General features: G+C 46.3%; 1 protein-coding gene across 2 annotated transcripts in view; it reads left to right on the top strand.

Annotated features, from left to right (window-relative positions):
- The window catches only part of ADCYAP1R1 (ADCYAP receptor type I), a 223,570-nt gene that overhangs the window by 157,906 nt on the left and 44,790 nt on the right, over positions 1-20,874 (top strand). For both annotated transcript variants that reach the window (XM_072154437.1, XM_072154438.1), the window contains exons 4-5: positions 5,592-5,699; positions 20,009-20,041. In XM_072154437.1, the coding sequence (XP_072010538.1) occupies positions 5,592-5,699; positions 20,009-20,041 (141 nt within the window). The remainder of the gene's footprint in view (positions 1-5,591; positions 5,700-20,008; positions 20,042-20,874) is intronic.

Genomic DNA, 20,874 nt, shown 5'->3' with positions numbered 1-20,874 from the left:
GGAGCTGCTGCTCTCATTGATGTCTGGATGTTGTCACGGGAGGCCTGAAATCCCGGATCCTGTGGAGAGGATGGGGGGTAGTGGCACATTGACGAGCCCCAGCACCCGCACACAGGAGCCGTCCTGGCACATTATCAACTATTACAGGAGACTAAGAGCAGACCCCGGACATGTACAGCTGGAGGGTCCGCTCTATACACAGACCCTCTGGAATCCCGGCTGCCTGTGGGATGTGATGATACAGTGCAAATACCTAGTGTCAGTGTATTATATCACCACTAAGGTACAGACAATGGGGCAAATCAAGTGCAAGTGGAATCCATTTATCCGATGGATGGTGGGTGCCCCTCTGATGGATGGTGGGACCCCCTCTGATGGATGGTGGGTGCCCCTCTGATGGATGGTGGGACGCCCTCTGATGGATGGTGGGACCCCCTCTGATGGATGGTGGGACCCCCTCTGATGGATGGTGGGACCCCCTCTGATGGCTGGTGCGACCCCCTCTGATGGGTGGTGGGACGCCCTCTGATGGATGGAGGTACCCCCTCTGATGGATGGTGGGACCCCCTCTGATGGGTGGTGGGACCCCCTCTGATGGATGGTGCGACCACCTCTGATGGGTTGTGGGACCCCCTCTGATGGATGGTGCGACCACCTCTGATGGGTTGTGGGACCCCCTATGATGGGTGGCTGATAACCCCCATTGATGGATTCGGGGTCCACAACTGATGGATGGAGAGACCCCCTCTGATGGGTTGTGGAATCCACTCTGATGGATGGTGAGACCCCCTTTGATGGATGGTGAGACCCCCTCTGATGGATAGTGAGACCCCTTCTGATGAATGGAGAGATCCCCTCTGATGGATGGAGAGACACCCTCTGATGGATGGAGAGACACCCTCTGATGGAGGATGACACCCCCTCTGATGGATTTTGGGTCCACAACTGATGGATGCTGGAACCCCCTCTGATGGAGGGTGAGACCCCCTCTAATGGGTGGTACAGAGAATAACCATCTGATTCCATCATGAAAGTGAGACAGTTGTGCAGGGCCCCTGAGACAGGTGTGCAGAGCCCCTGAGACAGGTGTGCAGAGCCCCTGAGACAGGTTTGCAGCGCCCCTGAGACATGTGTGCAGACCCCTGAGACATGTGTGCAGAGCCCCTGAGACATGTGTGCAGAGCCCCTGAGACATGTGTGCAGAGCCCCTAAGACAGGTTTCCAGAGCCCCTGGGGCAGGTTTCCAGAGCCCCTAATACAGGTGTGCAGAGCCCCTGAGACAGGTGTGCAGAGCCCCTGAGACAGGTGTGCAGAGCCCCTGAGATAGGTGTGCAGAGCCCCTGAGATAGGTGTGCAGAGCCCCTGAGACAGGTGTGCAGAGCCCCTGAGACAGGTTTGCAGAGCCCCTGAGGCAGGTGTGCAGAGCCCCTGAGACAGGTTTCCAGAGCCCCCGAGACAGGTGTGCAGAGCCCCTGAGGCAACGTTCACATGTGGCGTTTGAGTTGCAATCTAAAGTCTCCACCTGCGATCGCATGTTGAGATAATATCGCATTTCCTTCCCTTTCGTGCTGGAAACGTAATGTTACCTGAACATGTGACCACGGGTGAAGCCTTTGTATTTCCCATGTGTGGACGTGGCCTCTGGTACCACAAACCCCCCATCGTAGAGAGTGACTGCACTCTGTAGACTGTTTATCGGGTGGTCTTGGGGCATTATACCCTCATTGGGGGCTCGCAGCGTCTCCCTCCGGCGCTGTGACTGCGCAGGAGCCGGAATGTAAATATTTACAGGTTACTGTTTCCATAGGAGACGGCGCTATCCGGGATGTCCGGGCTGCGGAGGATCAGCCGCTGGGACACACATAACCCTGTGACGGGAGATTTATGGAACATGTGCATTACCTCACCCTGACACATCCCCATAGATCATCTATGTCATACACCGTATACCGCCATATAGTGCACACTCTGCAGAATGCTGCCTTATCAGCATTTACCTACAGAAGTCTCCTCTGTCCGCACCTTCCTGAGACAACAGCCCAGCATCCAGAGAGGAGGAGGGCATGGATACCACAAGTGACCATACAGACTGCAGTGTTATGTATTGTCCCTGGAGAGATGTTTAATCCTACCTCACACTGCTGTGCTCTGTGCTCTCTGCAGCCAGTGTTATGTATTGTCCCTGGAGAGATGTGTAATCAGACCTCACACTGCTGTGCTCTGTGCTCTCTGCAGCCTGTGTTATGTATTGTCCCTGGAGAGATGTGTAATCAGACCTCACACTGCTGTGCTCTGTGCTCTCTGCTGCCAGTGTTATGTACTGTCCCTGGAGAGATGTGTAATCAGACCTCACACTGCTGTGCTCTGTGCTCTCTGCAGCCAGTGTTATGTATTGTCCCTGGAGAGATGTGTAATCAGACCTCACACTGCTGTGCTCTCTGCAGCCAGTGTTATGTATTGTCCCTGGAGAGATGTGTAATCAGACCTCACACTGCTGTGCTCTGTGTTCTCTGCAGCCAGTGTTATGTATTGTCCCTGGAGAGATGTGTAATCAGACCTCACACTGCTGTGCTCTGTGCTTTCTGCAGCCAGTGTTGTGTATTGTCCCTGGAGAGATGTGTAATCAGACCTCACACTGCTGTGCTCTGTGCTCTCTGCAGCCAGTGTTATGTACTGTCCCTGGAGAGATGTGTAATCAGACCTCACACTGCTGTGCTCTGTGCTCTCTGCTGCCAGTGTTATGTACTGTCCCTGGAGAGATGTGTAATCAGACCTCACACTGCTGTGCTCTGTGCTCTCTGCAGCCAGTGTTATGTATTGTCCCTGGAGAGATGTGTAATCAGACCTCACACTGCTGTGCTCTCTGCACCCAGTGTTATGTATTGTCCCTGGAGAGATGTGTAATCAGACCTCACACTGCTGTGCTCTGTGTTCTCTGCAGCCAGTGTTATGTATTGTCCCTGGAGAGATGTGTAATCAGACCTCACACTGCTGTGCTCTGTGCTTTCTGCAGCCAGTGTTATGTATTGTCCCTGGAAAGATGTGTAATCAGACCTCACACTGCTGTGCTCTGTGCTCTCAGCTCACAGTGCTAGGTACTGTTTCTACAGAGATGCTCTCTGCAATCATATTAGGAATTGTCCCTGGAGCTCTATAAAAATTAGGACTGTGATATATGGATATATATTCCAGGATTGTAGCCTTTCTGTTTGCAACGTGGGCTGTGTCCTTACACTGCTGTACTCTGTGCTCCCTGCCGCCACTGTTAGTTATTGTCCCTGGAGAGATGTCAAATTAGGCATTTGTGTATGCCATTAGTAGCAGCAGGAATGTGAAATATGGATTTATTGTCCAGGATTGTAGCTTCTCTAAGTGCACTGGGGGCGTGTCTTCACACTGCTGTGCTCTGTGCCCATGCAGGCAGTCTTAAGTATTGTAACTGGAGAGATGTAAAATTATACTTTTGTGTATGGTGTTAGTAGCAGCAGGACTGTGGAATATGGATTTATGTTGCAGGATTGCAGCTGGAATTGTTGCACTGGTGTGTGAGATCTCTTTGCTGGACCCGGCACTGCTTCTCCCCTCTGCTATGCGTCACTGCTTCTCCCCTCTGCTAAGCGTCAGTGCTATGCGCTCATGAGACCTGCACACGTGAACACCAGTAATGGATGATTTTCATGACTTACCCCCTTCTTACCAAGACTAATACACTTGACAAACTGCAGGACCTGTAGACATCTAATCACATGACCACAGGTCCTGCACACCTACAACAAAGCATCTTCAACACATACAATAGTCCAACAGCTAAAAATAAGTGAAAATGAAAAGCCCCGGGAGATTCCTAAAATAGACCCGGCCTGGCAGGACAAATGATGAACCATTCGCTGTCTTAAAGGGGATGTTATATACACCCTTAAAGGTGACATAACTCCCATCGTCTGAGCTGATACATTTGATGTAACGTTACTGGGGATTTTCCAATTTGGTTTCATAGTAAGTAAAAAGCTGAGATGTGAGGGTAGAAGCCGGTGCACAGGCGTCCCGGGGTATCATCAGCGCCCCCTGGCTGCAGTGCTGATGCTGCAGCTCCCTCCTCCCCTCCTCTCCAGGAGTTACACTCTCTCTTCTCTCATTCCTGAGAAGTAAATAAGTAAACACCGCGCCGCCAGCGCCACCGGCCCGGGGATCATTAGCGCCTTCTGTCTCCGCCGCGGGCAGCGCTGAGAACACGAATATTTAGCGGGAATTTCTATTAGAGGCGATAATTATGTCTCCGATGATTTCCTTGTGACATCTTGTTATATTTGGGGTTACAATGTATCATTTTTTACACCTGGATTCCATTAATTTCTCTACATTATTTATTATTTTATGCTACGTTTTTGGCCATTCGTTATAGGTATATAGTTATAGGTATATATAGTTATAGGTATATAGTTATAGGTATATAGTTATAGGTATATAGTTATAGGTATATATAGTTATAGGTATATAGTTATAGGTATATAGTTATAGGTATATATAGTTATAGGTATATAGTTATAGGTATATAGTTATAGGTATATATAGTTATAGGTATATAGTTATAGGTATATAGTTAAACCGGCAGGTATATATAGTTATTGCAGTACATTCCCTTGGTATAATTGAAAGGGGTGTCCCAATTTTACAATTTATACCAAATTAAGCTGATAGGAGACAACTCTGCTGAGAATCCCATTGATTATGTTCCTTGTAATGAATGGAAGAATAGCGCTACCACTAGAGGGAGCTCAAGAGTTCACTGTAGACTGTATATACATTGAATTCAATATTAGCAAGTCAGTCAGTATGCAGTCAGCTCCTGAGATCCCCCTAGTGGTGGCTGCAAGGCAACAGAATTTTATCATGTCTAAAATGTATATAATAAAGATAGAGCTTTACCTGTATTATATGGAAATATAACATGAAACCTGTCAACAGATGTGACCCCAAGGAATTTAGCCAGTGCCAAGTATTGTCCCTGGAGAGATGTGTAATCAGACCTCACACTGCTGTGCTCTGTGCAGCCAGTGTTAGGTATTATCCCTGGAGAGATGTGTAATCAGACCTCACACTGCTGTGCTCTATGCTCTCTGCAGCCAGTGTTATGTATTGTCCCTTGAGAGATGTGTAATCAGACCTCACACTGCTGTGCTCTGTGCTCTCTGCAGCCAGTGTTATGTATTGTCCCTGGAGAGATGTGTAATCAGACCTCACACTGCTGTGCTCTGTGCTCTCTGCAGCCAGTGTTATGTATTGTCCCTGGAGATATGTGTAATCAGACCTCACACTGCTGTGCTCTGTGCTCTCTGCAGCCAGTGTTATGTATTGTCCCTGGTGAGATGTGTAATCAGACCTCACACTGCTGTGCTCTGTGCTCTCTGCAGCCAGTGTAATGTATTGTCCCTGGTGAGATGTGTAATCAGACCTCACACTGCTGTGCTCTGTGATGTCACTACGGCCAATACTAGGGACTGTCTGCAAGGATACAACTGCTGATAAGATGCTGAATTGGTTACTGCACCTTTAATGTTTAATTGTTTTTGTACTGAATCTTATTATTTCAGGGTGTCCCGGAATGTGGGATAACATCACCTGCTGGATGCCCGCTGAGATCGGGAAGGTCGTATATCAGAAGTGCCCCCTGTGGTTCAGCATGATCATCTCCGAGGAAGGTAAGAGGCAGAATCCATTCCTGCATGTGACTATTGTTATACACCATTGTTACGGCTGTGATTATGGATTGTGTATTCTCCTCTGTATACTGGGTGTATCTGGATCTCCTAGAGGTCCTGATGCAGCTGCAGCCCGGATCTGTGAGTACGAGGCAGCAGACTGTATGACAGCGCAGGCGGCAGACGGCGCAGTGTAGCAGCATGGATTATGGCGCATCCCCCCGTGTCCCGCTCCCTGGTTGCCGTGGCTACGGAATGAGTCTTATTTTTGTATCTTATGCTGTTTGTCTAATTAGGATGAGATAATCAGCAGGTGCCGAGAAACACCTTGACTACGATTTACTACATGTAGCATCAATCCAGAGCCTCATTATATTATCTGTGACACGAAGGAAGTCGCCTGCGTAACATCATCTACTAGCAACAAGTCACCGGCTCTTCCCACAATTCCCTGCTCTAGTGCAAGGACCCATATGGGGGACACAAGAATCTCCAACTGATCCATAGATAGATTTCAACGCTAGCAGTAATCTGTATGTAGTGAGCTCCCCCTAGTGGTGGTGTATAATATGTATGTAGTGAGCTCCCCCTAGTGGTGGTGTATAATCTGTATGTAGTGATCTCCCCCTAGTGGTGGTGTATAATCTGTATGTAGTGATCTCCTCCTAGTGGTGGTGTATAATCTGTATGTAGTGAGCTCCCCCTAGTGGTGGTGTATAATCTGTATGTAGTGATCTCCTCCTAGTGGTGGTGTATAATCTGTATGTAGTGATCTCCCCCTAGTGATGGTGTATAATCTGTATGTAGTGATCTCCTCCTAGTGGTGGTGTATAATATGTATGTAGTGATCTCCCCCTAGTGGTGGTGTATAGGGTGTATGTAGTGATCTCCCCCTAGTGGTGGTGTATAATCTGTATGTAGTGATCTCCTCCTAGTGGTGGTGTATAATGTGTATGTAGTGATCTCCCCCTAGTGATGGTGTATAATCTGTATGTAGTGATCTCCTCCTAGTGGTGGTGTATAATATGTATGTAGTGATCTCCCCCTAGTGGTGGTGTATAGGGTGTATGTAGTGATCTCCCCCTAGTGGTGGTGTATAATCTGTATGTAGTGATCTCCCCCTAGTGGTGGTGTATAATATGTATGTAGTGAGCTCCCCCTAGTGGTGGTGTATAATCTGTATGTAGTGATCTCCCCCTAGTGGTGGTGTATAATCTGTATGTAGTGATCTCCCCCTAGTGGTGGTGTATAATCTGTATGTAGTGATCTCCCCCTAGTGGTGGTGTATAATATGTATGTAGTGATCTCCTCCTAGTGGTGGTGTATATTCTGTATGTAGTGATCTCCTCCTAGTGGTGGTGTATAATCTGTATGTAGTGATCTCCCCCTAGTGGTGGTGTATAATCTGTATGTAGTGATCTCCCCCTAGTGGTGGTGTATAATGTGTATGTAGTGATCTCCCCCTAGTGGTGGTGTATAATATGTATGTAGTGATCTCCTCCTAGTGGTGGTGTATAATCTGTATGTAGTGATCTCCCCCTAGTGGTGGTGTATAATATGTATGTAGTGATCTCCTCCTAGTGGTGGTGTATATTCTGTATGTAGTGATCTCCTCCTAGTGGTGGTGTATAATGTGTATGTAGTGATCTCCCCCTACTGGTGGTGTATAATATGTATGTAGTGATCTCCTCCTAGTGGTGGTGTATAATCTGTATGTAGTGATCTCCTCCTAGTGGTGGTGTATAATATGTATGTAGTGATCTCCTCCTAGTGGTGGTGTATAATCTGTATGTAGTGATCTCCCCCTAGTGGTGGTGTATAATATGTATGTAGTGAGCTCCCCCTAGTGGTGGTGTATAATCTGTATATAGTGATCTCCCCCTAGTGGTGGTGTATAATCTGTATGTAGTGATCTCCCCCTAGTGGTGGTGTATAATCTGTATATAGTGATCTCCCCCTAGTGGTGGTGTATAATGTGTATGTAGTGATCTCCTCCTAGTGGTGGTGTATAATCTGTATGTAGTGATCTCCTCCTAGTGGTGGTGTATAATCCGTATGTAGTGATCTCCTCCTAGTGGTGGTGTATATTCTGTATGTAGTGATCTCCCCCTAGTGGTGGTGTATAATCTGTATGTAGTGATCTCCTCCTAGTGGTGGTGTATAATGTGTATGTAGTGATCTCCCCCTAGTGGTGGTGTATAATCTGTATGTAGTGATCTGCCCCTAGTGGTGGTGTATAATCTGTATGTAGTGATCTCCCCCTAGTGGTGGTGTATAATCTGTATGTAGTGATCTCCCCCTAGTGGTGGTGTATAATCTGTATGTAGTGATCTCCTCCTAGTGGTGGTGTATAATCTGTATGTAGTGATCTCCCCCTAGTGGTGGTGTATAATGTGTATGTAGTGATCTCCTCCTAGTGGTGATGTATAATCTGTATGTAGTGATCTCCCCCTAGTGGTGGTGTATAATCTGTATGTAGTGATCTCCTCCTAGTGGTGGTTTATAATCTGTATGTAGTGATCTCCTCCTAGTGGTGGTGTATAATGTGTATGTAGTGATCTCCCCCTAGTGGTGGTGTATAATCTGTATGTAGTGATCTCCTCCTAGTGGTGGAGTATAATCTGTATGTAGTGAGCTCCCCCTAGTGGTGGTGTATAATCTATATGTAGTGATCTCCTCCTAGTGGTGGTGTATAATCTGTATGTAGTGATCTCCTCCTAGTGGTGGTGTATAATCTGTATGTAGTGATCTCCCCCTAGTGGTGGTGTATAATCTGTATGTAGTGATCTCCCCCTAGTGGTGGTGTATAATCTGTATGTAGTGATCTCCCCCTAGTGGTGGTGTATAATCTGTATGTAGTGATCTCCCCCTAGTGGTGGTGTATAATCTGTATGTAGTGATCTCCTCCTAGTGGTGGTGTATAATCTGTATGTAGTGATCTCCCCCTAGTGGTGGTGTATAATCTGTATGTAGTGATCTCCCCCTAGTGGTGGTATATAATCTGTATGTAGTGATCTCCTCCTAGTGGTGGTGTATAATCTGTATGAAGTGATCTCCCCCTAGTGGTGGTGTATAATCTGTATGTAGTGATCTCCTCCTAGTGGTGGTGTATATTCTGTATGTAGTGAGCTCCCCCTAGTGGTGGTGTATAATCTGTATGTAGTGATCTCCCCCTAGTGGTGGTGTATAATGTGTATGTAGTGATCTCCCCCTAGTGGTGGTGTATAATCTGTATGTAGTGATCTCCCCCTAGTGGTGGTGTATAATCTGTATGTAGTGATCTCCTCCTAGTGGTGGTGTATAATCTGTATGTAGTGATCTCCCCCTAGTGGTGATGTATAATCTGTATGTAGTGATCTCCTCCTAGTGGTGGTGTATAATCTGTATGTAGTGAGCTCCTCCTAGTTGTGGTGTATAATGTGTGTGTAGTGATCTCCCCTAGTGGTGGTGTATAATCTGTATGTAGTGAGCTCCCCTAGTGGTGGTGTATAATCTGTATGTAGTGATCTCCCCCTAGTGGTGGTGTATTATCTGTATGTAGTGATCTCCCCATAGTGGTGGTGTATAATCTGTATGTAGTGATCTCCCCCTAGTGGTGGTGTATAATCTGTATGTAGTGAGCTCCCCCTAGTGGGGGTGTACAATCTGTATGTAGTGAGCTCCCCCTAGTGGTGGTCTATAATCTGTATGTAGTGATCTCCCCCTAGTGGTGGTGTATTATCTGTATGTAGTGATCTCCCCATAGTGGTGGTGTATAATCTGTATGTAGTGATCTCCTCCTAGTGGTGGTGTATAATCTGTATGTAGTGTGCTCCCCCTAGTGGTGGTGTATAATCTGTATGTAGTGATCTCCTCCTAGTGGTGGTGTATAATCTGTATGTAGTGATCTCCCCCTAGTGGTGGTGTATAATATGTATGTAGTGATCTCCCCCTAGTGGTGGTGGATAATCTGTATGTAGTGATCTCCCCCTAGTGGTGGTGTATAATCTGTATGTAGTGATCTCCCCCTAGTGGTGGTGGATAATCTGTATGTAGTGATCTCCCCCTAGTGGTGGTGTATAATCTGTATGTAGTGATCTCCCCCTAGTGGTGGTGTATAATCTGTATGTAGTAATCTCCCCCTAGTGGTGGTGAATAATCTGTATGTAGTGATCTCCCCCTAGTGGTGGTGTATAATCTGTATGTAGTGATCTCCCCCTAGTGGTGGTGTATAATCTGTATGTAGTGATCTCCCCCTAGTGGTGGTGTATAATCTGTATGTAGTAATCTGCCCCTAGTGGTGGTGTATAATCTGTATGTAGTAATTTCCCCCTAGTGGTGGTGTATAATCTGTATGTAGTGATCTCCCCCTAGTGGTGGTGTATAATCTGTATGTAGTGATCTCTTTCTAGTGGTGGTGTATAATCTGTATGTAATGAGCTCCCCCTAGTGGTGGTGTATAATCTGTATGTAGTGATTTCCCCCTAGTAGTGGTGTATAATCTGTATGTAGTGATCTCCTCCTAGTAGTGGTGTATAATCTGTATGTAGGGAGCTCCCCCTAGTGGTGGTGTATAATCTGTATGTAGTGATCTCCCCCTAGTGGTGGTGTATAATCTGTATGTAGTGAGCTCCCCCTAGTGGTGGTGTATAATCTGTATGTAGTGATCTCCCCCTAGTGGTGATGTATAATCTGTATGTAGTGATCTCCCCCTAGTGGTGATGTATAATCTGTATGTAGTGATCTCCCCCTAGTGGTGGTGTATAATCTGTATGTAGTGAGCTCCCCCTAGTGGTGGTGTATAATCTGTTTGTAGTTATCTCCCCCTAGTGGTGGTGTATTATCTGTATGTAGTGATCTCCCCCTAGTGGTGGTGTATAATCTGTATGTAGTGATCTCCTCCTAGTGGTGATGTATAATCTGTATGTAGTGATCTCCCCCTAGTGGTGGTGTATAATCTGTATGTAGTGATCTCCTCCTAGTGGTGGTGTATACTCTGTATGTAGTGAGCTCCCCCTAGTGGTGATGTATAATCTGTATGTAGTGATCTCCCCCTAGTGGTGGTGTATAATCTGTATGTAGTGATCTCCCCCTAGTGGTGGTGTATAATCTGTATGTAGTGAGCTCCCCCTAGTGGTGGTGTATAATCTGTATGTAGTGATCTCCCCCTAGTGGTGGTGTATAATCTGTATGTAGTGAGCTCCTCCTAGTGGTGGTGTATAATCTGTATGTAGTGATCTCCCCCTAGTGGTGGTGTATAATCTGTATGTAGTAATCTCCCCCTAGTGGTGGTGTATAATTTGTTTGTAGTGATCTCCTCCTAGTGGTGATGTATAATCTGTATGTAGTAATTTCCCCCTAGTGGTGGTGTATAATCTGTATGTAGTGATCTCCCCCTAGTGGTGGTGTATAATCTGTATGTAGTAATTTCCCCCTAGTGGTGGTGTATAATCTGTATGTAGTGATCTCCCCCTAGTGGTGGTGTATAATCTGTATGTAGTGATCTCCCCCTACTGGTGGTGTATAATCTGTATGTAGTAATCTCCCCCTAGTGGTGGTGTATAATTTGTTTGTAGTGATCTCCTCCTAGTGGTGATGTATAATCTGTATGTAGTGATCTCCCTCTAGTGGTGGTGTATAATCTGTATGTAGTGATCTCCTCCTAGTGGTGATGTATAATCTGTATGTAGTGATCTCCCTCTAGTGGTGGTGTATAATCTGTATGGAGTGATCTCCCCCTAGTGGTGGTGTATAATCTGTATGTAGTGATGTCCCCCTAGTGGTGGTGTATAATCTGTATGTAGAGATCTCCTCCTAGTGGTGGTGTATAATCTGTATGTAGTGATCTCCCCCTAGTGGTGGTGTATAATCTGTATGTAGTGAGCTCCCCCTAGTGGTGGTGTATAATCTGTATGTAGTGATCTCCTCCTAGTGGTGGTGTATAATCTGTATGTAGTGATCTCCTCCTAGTGGTGGTGTATAATCTGTATGTAATGAGCTCCCCCTAGTGGTGGTGTATAATCTGTATGTAGTGATCTCCCCCTAGTGGTGGTGTATAATCTGTATGTAGTGATCTCCCCCTAGTGGAGGTGTATAATCTGTATGTAGTGATCTCCTCCTAGTGGTGGTGTATAATCTGTATGTAGTGATCTCCTCCTAGTGGTGGTGTATAATCTGTATGCAGTGAGCTCCCCCTAGTGGTGGTGTATAATCTGTATGTAGTGATCTCCTCCTAGTGGTGATGTATAATCTGTATGTAGTGATCTCCTCCTAGTGGTGGTGTATAATCTGTATGTAGTGATCTCCTCCTAGTGGTGGTGTATTATATGTATGTAGTGAGCTCCCCCTAGTGGTGGTGTATAATCTGTATGTAGTGATCTCCTCCTAGTGGTGGTGTATAATCTGTATGTAGTGATCTCCTCCTAGTGGTGGTGTATAATCTGTATGTAGTGAGCTCCCCCTAGTGGTGGTGTATAATCTGTATGTAGTGATCTCCTCCTAGTGGTGGTGTATAATCTGTATGTAGTGATCTCCTCCTAGTGGTGGTGTATAATCTGTATGTAGTGATCTCCTCCTAGTGGTGGTGTATAATCTGTATGTAGTGATCTCCTCCTAGTGGTGGTGTATAATCTGTATGTAGTGATCTCCTCCTAGTGGTGGTGTATAATCTGTATGCAGTGAGCTCCCCCTAGTGGTGGTGTATAATCTGTATGTAGTGATCTCCTCCTAGTGGTGATGTATAATCTGTATGTAGTGATCTCCTCCTAGTGGTGGTGTATAATCTGTATGTAGTGATCTCCTCCTAGTGGTGATGTATAATCTGTATGTAGTGATCTCCTCCTAGTGGTGGTGTATAATCTGTATGTAGTGATCTCCTCCTAGTGGTGGTGTATAATCTGTATGTAGTGATCTCCTCCTAGTGGTGGTGTATAATCTGTATGTAGTGATCTCCTCCTAGTGGTGGTGTATAATCTGTATGTAGTGATCTCCTCCTAGTGGTGGTGTATAATCTGTATGCAGTGAGCTCCCCCTAGTGGTGGTGTATAATCTGTATGTAGTGATCTCCTCCTAGTGGTGGTGTATACTCTGTATGTAGTGATCTCCTCCTAGTGGTGGTGTATAATCTGTATGTAGTGATCTCCTCCTAGTGGTGGTGTATACTCTGTATGTAGTGATCTCCTTTTACTGGTGATGTATAATCTGTATGTAGTGATCTCCTACTAGTGGTGGTGTATTATATGTATGTAGTGAGCTCCCCCTAGTGGTGGTGTATAATCTGTATGTAGTGATCTCCTCCTAGTGGTGGTGTATAATCTGTATGTAGTGATCTCCTCCTAGTGGTGGTGTATAATCTGTATGTAGTGATCTCCCCCTAGTGGTGATGTATAATCTGTATGTAGTGATCTCCCCCTAGTCGTGATGTATAATCTGTATGTAGTGATCTCCCCCTAGTGGTGGTGTATAATATGTATGTAGTGATCTCCTCCTAGTGGTGGTGTATAATCTGTATGTAGTGATCTCCCCCTAGTGGTGGTGTATAATATGTATGTAGTGATCTCCTCCTAGTGGTGGTGTATAATCTGTATGTAGTGATCTCCCCCTAGTGGTGATGTATAATCTGTATGTAGTGATCTCCCCCTAGTGGTGATGTATAATCTGTATGTAGTGATCTCCCCCTAGTGGTGATGTATAATCTGTATGTAGTGATCTCCCCCTAGTGGTGGTGTATAATATGTATGTAGTGATCTCCTCCTAGTGGTGGTGTATAATCTGTATGTAGTGATCTCCCCCTAGTGGTGGTGTATAATCTGTATGTAGTGAGCTCCCCCTAGTGATGGTGTATAATCTGTATGTAGTGAGCTCCCCCTAGTGGTGGTGTATAATCTGTATGTAGTGATCTCCTCCTAGTGGTGGTGTATAATCTGTATGTAGTGATCTCCCCCTAGTGGTGGTGTATAATCTGTATGTAGTGATCTCCTCCTACTGGTGGTGTACAATCTGTATGTAGTGAGCTCCCCCTAGTGGTGATGTATAATCTGTATGTAGTGATCTCCCCCTAGTGGTGATGTATAATCTGTATGTAGTGATCTCCCCCTAGTGGTGGTGTATAATATGTATGTAGTGATCTCCTCCTAGTGGTGGTGTATAATCTGTATGTAGTGATCTCCTCCTAGTGGTGGTGTATAATCTGTATGTAGTGAGCTCCCCCTAGTGGTGGTGTATAATCTGTATGTAGTGATCCCCCCCTAGTGGTGGTGTATAATCTGTATGTAGTGATCTCCTCCTAGTGGTGGTGTATAATGTGTATGTAGTGATCTCCTCCTAGTGGTGGTGTATAATCTGTATGTAGTGATCTCCCCCTAGTGGTGGTGTATAATATGTATGTAGTGATCTCCTCCTAGTGGTGGTGTATAATGTGTATGTAGTGATCTCCCCCTAGTGGTGGTGTATAATCTGTATGTAGTGATCTCCTCCTAGTGGTGGTGTATAATCTGTATGTAGTGATCTCCCCCTTGTGGTGGTGTATAATCTGTATGTAGTGAGCTCCTCCTAGTGGTGGTGTATAATCTGTATGTAGTGATCTCCCCCTAGTGGTGATGTATAATCTGTATGTAGTGATCCCCCCCTAGTGGTGGTGTATAATCTGTATGTAGTGATCTCCCCCTAGTGGTGGTGTATAATGTGTATGTAGTGATCTCCTCCTAGTGGTGGTGTATAATCTGTATGTAGTGATCTCCCCCTAGTGGTGGTGTATAATCTGTATGTAGTGATCTCCTCCTAGTGGTGGTGTATAATCTGTATGTAGTGATCTCCTCCTAGTGGTGGTGTATAATCTGTATGTAGTGATCTCCCCCTAGTGGTGGTGTATAATCTGTATGTAGTGATCTCCTCCTAGTGGTGGTGTATAATCTGTATGTAGTGATCTCCCCCTAGTGGTGATGTATAATCTGTATGTAGTGATCCCCCCCTAGTGGTGGTGTATAATCTGTATGTAGTGATCTCCCCCTAGTGGTGGTGTATAATGTGTATGTAGTGATCTCCTCCTAGTGGTGGTGTGTAATCTGTATGTAGTGAGCTCCCCCTAGTGGTGGTATATAATCTGTATGTAGTGATCTCCTCCTAGTGGTGGTGTATAATCTGTATGTAGTGATCTCCTCCTAGTGGTGGTGTATAATCTGTATGTAGTGATCTCCTCCTAGTGGTGGTGTATAATCTGTATGTAGTGATCTCCCCCTAGTGGTGGTGTATAATCTGTATGTAGTGATCTCCTCCTAGTGGTGATGTATAATCTGTATGTAGTGATCTCCTCCTAGTGGTGGTGTATAATCTGTATGTAGTGATCTCCCCCTAGTGGTGGTGTATAATCTGTATGTAGTGATCTCCCCCTAGTGGTGGTGTATAATCTGTATGTAGTGATCTCCTCCTAGTGGTGATGTATAATCTGTATGTAGTGATCTCCCCCTAGTGGTGGTGTATAATCTGTATGTAGTGATCTCCCCCTAGTGGTGGTGTATAATCTGTATGTAGTGATCTCCCCCTAGTGGTGGTGTATAATGTGTATGTAGTGATCTCCTCCTAGTGGTGGTGTATAATGTGTATGTAGTGATCTCCCCCTAGTGGTGGTGTATAATCTGTATGTAGTGATCTCCTCCTAGTGATAAAAATTGGCTCGGTAATATTTGCATAAAATATGATTTGAGTGAATAAGTGACTATTATGTGGGTGACAGCACGTGATGATGATGATGATGATGTATGACACCCGGTGATGCTGCGCTGTGACACAGGCCTGAGTCATGCAGACGTCAATCGGTAGTGGACCGTCTTAGAGAGATCTTAGTTCCCCCTAGTGGCCATATTGAGAAGTGATGTAGAAATTCACTATTATTTACTGTGTATCTCATTTATCTTATGATTGTGGAGGAAGGTTAAGCAACCAATCATCAAGCAAGAATAACCTGCTGTGTATCCCTTTTATTAACCCTTTACTCTAAGTGAGCCACAATGTTACTGAGCATACTGGACCATGGCATATAGTTACGGTTCTGGCACTGGCTCAGAAGGGGGATCCTTGCTTCTCAGCAGTTTCCCTGCGCTACTTAAGTCCTGGGCTCTTACTGCACCAGTTTACCCATCACAAGGTCACATAAAATCTCCAAATCACCATCTTTCCCTTAAAAATTCTATGTTATAGGGCATCTACCACCAGGATGATGGACTGTATGCAAATGAGCCTGAGGGGCTTCAGCCTCCATTGGTGTTAATGGCGCCTGGAGCCCCTCAGGCTCATTTGCATACGGCCCTTTTTCCTGGTGGTAGATGCACTTTAAGCATTTGGTATCATCACCTCTGTAGCCACACAGACTTTACGTCTCATCCATTGTTTCTTCCATCTGGATAAATGTTTTGGGTTTGGCTACAAAGTGATGAAAATGTTACAAATATTCCCAGAATATTCCGCATGAAAATGACGTCCCCTCCAGCAAAAAACAAGCCAGTGATAAAATACAAATAATAAAGCGGATTTCTCCATGTGATCCAAAAATCAAGGGTTTATTTCAGTGTTTTTATTGCACAACTTTAGCAAATCAACCAATGTCCATAAGGTGCCATCGGATCAGCGCCGCCCCCAGAAGAAACGGGAAAATGTTATTTATATGGAAAATAGAAGAGAATTTGATATTTTTTTCTATCCCTGTCTCTTAGATTTATAATACAATGTAGAATAATCTATATGATACAATGTAGAATAATCTAATAATCTATATGATACAATGTAGAATAATCTATATAATACAATGTAGTCCTCCAAATATAAAGCCATCACTAAAGTACAACTTGTCCCACAAGAACCGAGCCCCCAGTCAGTAACAGCTGGAGAGATGGAGCAGTTACACGTCTGACAACTCCAATGGTTATCGCTACAATGTTGCGAATCTGGGAGTCGTGGATTATCTCGTCCTTACTCTCCAGGTGCAGATTTTCTCAGATTATTTAATGGGGGGACAGCATCGCCTGTTCTCTGGTAGCAGCCATGTTTAGAGCCATTAATTATACATAGGACTTGTCTGTGCACATTCATTATTCAGGAGCAGAAAGTGGAAAAACACTTATCATGTCCCAGTCCTGTAATTCCTGCCCCGTCCTGGTACTGGCCGGGGGGCTACACCGGTGTAGTGTGAACGAGCGCGTAGGTGCACTACATGGCGGCACAGACTTACCGCACACACTAGTGCATGAAGACGCTACAGGAGGTCGGTCAGTACTGGACTGAGATGTAGCAGTGCTGTGTGTGACACTAGAAATCAATGGATACATCGATGGACTCGCGGTGTAGCAGGGCTGAGTTTGTCCTCCTTTAGCAGAATTATAAGTGCAGCTCTGGATGTGATTGGAGTATACAGGTTACCGGAAGACAAGCCTGATAAGTCTACGATTGGGTCTCTGAGCAGAACCGCCAGGCTTCCCATCCTCCAGCAGAATTGTGACTGCAGCTCTGGGGGTGATTGGAGTAAATGAGGATCAGTCAGGGGTGATGGACACCAGGACCCAGGAGGAGGTTTTACATATTGACCCAAAACAGAATCTACAGGTTTCTCCTTTATCTAAGGATCTACTAGTTAACAGCGCCCCCGCCTCCCCTGGCCGGGTCTGGTATTGCAGCCGACAGCACAAAGACAATATTTTTCTCAGTTTTTAAATGAACACCCTGTAAAATCTATTAATTAAATACACAAATGTGATAAACTGTGTTTACGGCCCCCGAGTCGCCTCCTCCGCCGCTCCGACAAGACGATTAGGAGAACGCGCCATCCCCCGGGGCTCTCCCCACATAACAAATTCAGCCTAATGGTGAAATGAATAGTGTAATTAGAGAGGAGAGGAGCGCGTGTGAGCGGGTGGCGGAGTGTCTATGGGGGGGACCTGCGGGGGGGAAGCCAAGACGCTGGACTAGTGTATCTGTCACTTTACAACTCCCAGTGCTCCACATCTTACCTGTAATACCCTGTCTGACCACAGGGTGTGCTGCTCAGCTGTATATTGTTTATTATTCCACAGCTCCCCCTAGTGGAATAAATATACACTGCAAGGTTATAGCAATACCTCCCCCCCTGCCACCGCTCCATCATCTCCTACACCCCAGGCACCCTGCGCCTATCATTTCCTACACCCCGGGCACCCTGCGCCCATCATCTAAACCCCAGACACCCTGCGACCATCATCTCCTACATCCCAGGCACCCTGCGCCCATCATCTACACCCCAGGCACCCTGCGACCATCATCTCCTACACCCCGGGCACCCTGCGACCATCATCTCCTACATCCCTTGGTGTCGGACCCCTCTGATTTGATACTAAAGAAATAATAATAATAATAATAATTCTTTATTTGTATAGCGCACACAGATTACGCAGCGCTGCACAGAACTTGGCAAAATGGGTTTAAGTAATATTATAGCCTGGTTGTTTCAAAGCTCAAAGGATTGTTTAGATTGGGTTAAATTGTAGCAAAACCTCAGCTGTGAAAAGTATTAGGTCTACAAAGGAGTCTGTCCTTCACTTACATTGACAGGAAGCAGAGATCTTGAAAATGGTTAGAATTGATTAACGTCACAATAATAATAACTTTATTATCCCAAGTGGGAACTTATAGGGGCAGATTTACTTACCCGGTCCATTCGCGATCCAGCGGCGCCTTCTCTGCGGTGGATTCGGGTCCGGCCGGGATTCATTAAGGTAGTTCCTCCGCCGTCCACCAGGTGGCGCTGCTGCGCTGAAGTTCCCGGAGGCGCACTGGAATGCCCTGAAATTCCCCGGCCTATTCCTAGTGAAGGTAAGTGTAATTTTTGCGACATATTTTTTGTTTTAAATGCGGCGGTTTTTCCGAATCCGTCAGGCTTTCGTTTGGCCACGCCCCCCATTTCTGTCGCGTGCATGCCGGCGCCGTTGCGCCACAATCCGATCGTGTGCGCCAAAATCCTGGGGCAATTCAGGGAAAATCGGCGCAAATCGGAAATATTCGGGTAACACGTTGGGAAAATACGAATCGGGCCCTTAGTAAATGACCCCCATAGTGTCACATCCGCAACACACTAATTCAACAGAGACATCACATGTATAAAACGCACATAAAACCACATACACCATAAAAAGGAAGCACAGGTTCACATAAATATACATGACACAGATTTACAATAAATAGGTAGTACCCCCCAGTTACCCCCCAGTTACCCCCCAGTTACCCCCCAGTTACCCCCCAGTTACATATTCCTCCCCTGATCGCTGTATGTGACGGCTCGAGAGCCACTGGTATAAATGTCTTCTTAAATCTCTCCGTCCTGCATCGCATAAGGATAAAACGGGAACTAAAGCCACCAATCTGTGCCTGCAGGACGCCGTGCAGGGGGCGGTCACTGGTATCCCTAATTTTATCCAGTTTCCTGAGTATCCCACACCGTACCGGTTCCTCCCATCTCACAAAGGCCGAGCCCACTATGGAGGAGGCGTCCGTCCTGTGACAATCCCTACTAGAGATACAGTTACCCCAAGATGCTACAGCGAATGCGATCATCATAACCGTGTTATAGAAACCGCCCATCATAGTCCTCGGGACGTCAAATGCCCTTATTAGCGCCTCTGCCTACCTTATGCCCATCCCAGCAGGGTAACTTATTGGGGGTCATTTACTAAGGGCCCGATTCGCGTTTTTCCGACGTGTTACCCGAATATTTCCGATTTGCGCCGATTGTACCTGAATGGCCCCGGGTTTTTGGCGCACGCGATCGGAATTTGGCGCAACGGCGCCGGTATGCACGCGACGGAAATTGGGGGGCGCGGCCGAACGAAAACCCGACGTATTCGGAAAAACCGCCGTATTTAAAAAAAATAATTGTGTCGCGAAAATTTCACTCACCTTCATCCTGGATAGGCCGGTGTATTTTGAGGCATTCCAGCGGACTTCAGCGCAGCAGCGCCACCTGGTGGACGGCGGAGGAACTGCTTTGATGAATCCCGGCCGGACCCGAATCCAGTGCAGAGAACGCGCCGCTGGATCGCGAACGGCCCGGGTAAGTAAATCTGCCCCATTGTCTATGACCGCGCCCAGGTATTTGTAGCTTCTGACCTGCTCCACTTCTGTCCCCGCTATAATTAGTGGTCGGGATGTATCGCCCCTTCTCCGTGAAACATTTATAACCAATTCTTTCGTCACCTGCTCTGTGTCTCCATTCATATGAGTGACATTATATTGGGGGTCATGTGATTATATTGGGGTGACTCTGTGTGATCAGTATCTCCGGTCCTGTGACTCATGTCCTTTATTTCTTACAGAAATGGATGCATTGGACAGAGAGTCTGAGCTGGGTAAGTGCCCCCAATGCAATACAGGTGCCCCTTCATGCCCCCTTACAGTAGTAATGCCTCCTTAGTGCCCCCATATAGTAGTGATGCCCCTTAGAGCCCCCATACAGTAGTGATACCCCTTAGTGCCCCCATACAATAGTGGTGCCCCTTCATGCCCCCTTACAGTAGTAATGCCTCCTTAGTGCCCCCATATAGTAGTGATGCCCCTTAGTGCCCCCATACAGTAATGATGCCCCCCATCCAGTAGTGATGCCCCATTATTGCCCCCATCCAGTAGTGATGCCCCATTATTGCCCCCATACAGTAGTGATTCCTCCTTAGTGCCCCTATACAGTAATGATGCCCCCCATCCAGTAGTGATGCCCCATTATTGCCCCCATAGAGCAGTGATGCCTCTTAGTGCCCCCATACAGTAGTGATGCCTCTTCGTGCCCCCATACAGTAGTGATGCCTCCTTAGTGCCCCCATAGTGCCCCCATACAGTAGTGATGCCCCATTATTGCCCCCATACAATAGTGATGCCCCATTATTGCCCCCATTCAGTAGTGATGCCCCTTAGTGCCCCCATCCAGTAGAGATGCCCCATTATTGCCCCCATACAGTAGTGATGCCCCATTATTGCCCCCATACAGTAGTGATGCCTCCTTAGTGCCCCCATACAGTAGTGATGCCTCCTTAGTGCCCCCATACACTAGTGATGCCTCCTTAGTGCCCCCATACAGTAGTGATGCCCCTTAGTGCCCCTCATACAGTAGTGATGCCCCTTAGTGCCCCCCATACAGTAGTGATGCCCCCCATACAGTAGTGATGCCCCTTGGTGCCCCCATACAGTA

Source organism: Engystomops pustulosus, chromosome 5, assembly GCF_040894005.1.
Source record: "Engystomops pustulosus chromosome 5, aEngPut4.maternal, whole genome shotgun sequence".
In the NCBI taxonomy this organism is placed as follows: domain Eukaryota; kingdom Metazoa; phylum Chordata; class Amphibia; order Anura; family Leptodactylidae; genus Engystomops; species Engystomops pustulosus.
The sequence above is the reverse complement of the archived record's forward strand: the minus strand, read 5'-3'. Positions and strand labels throughout refer to the sequence as shown.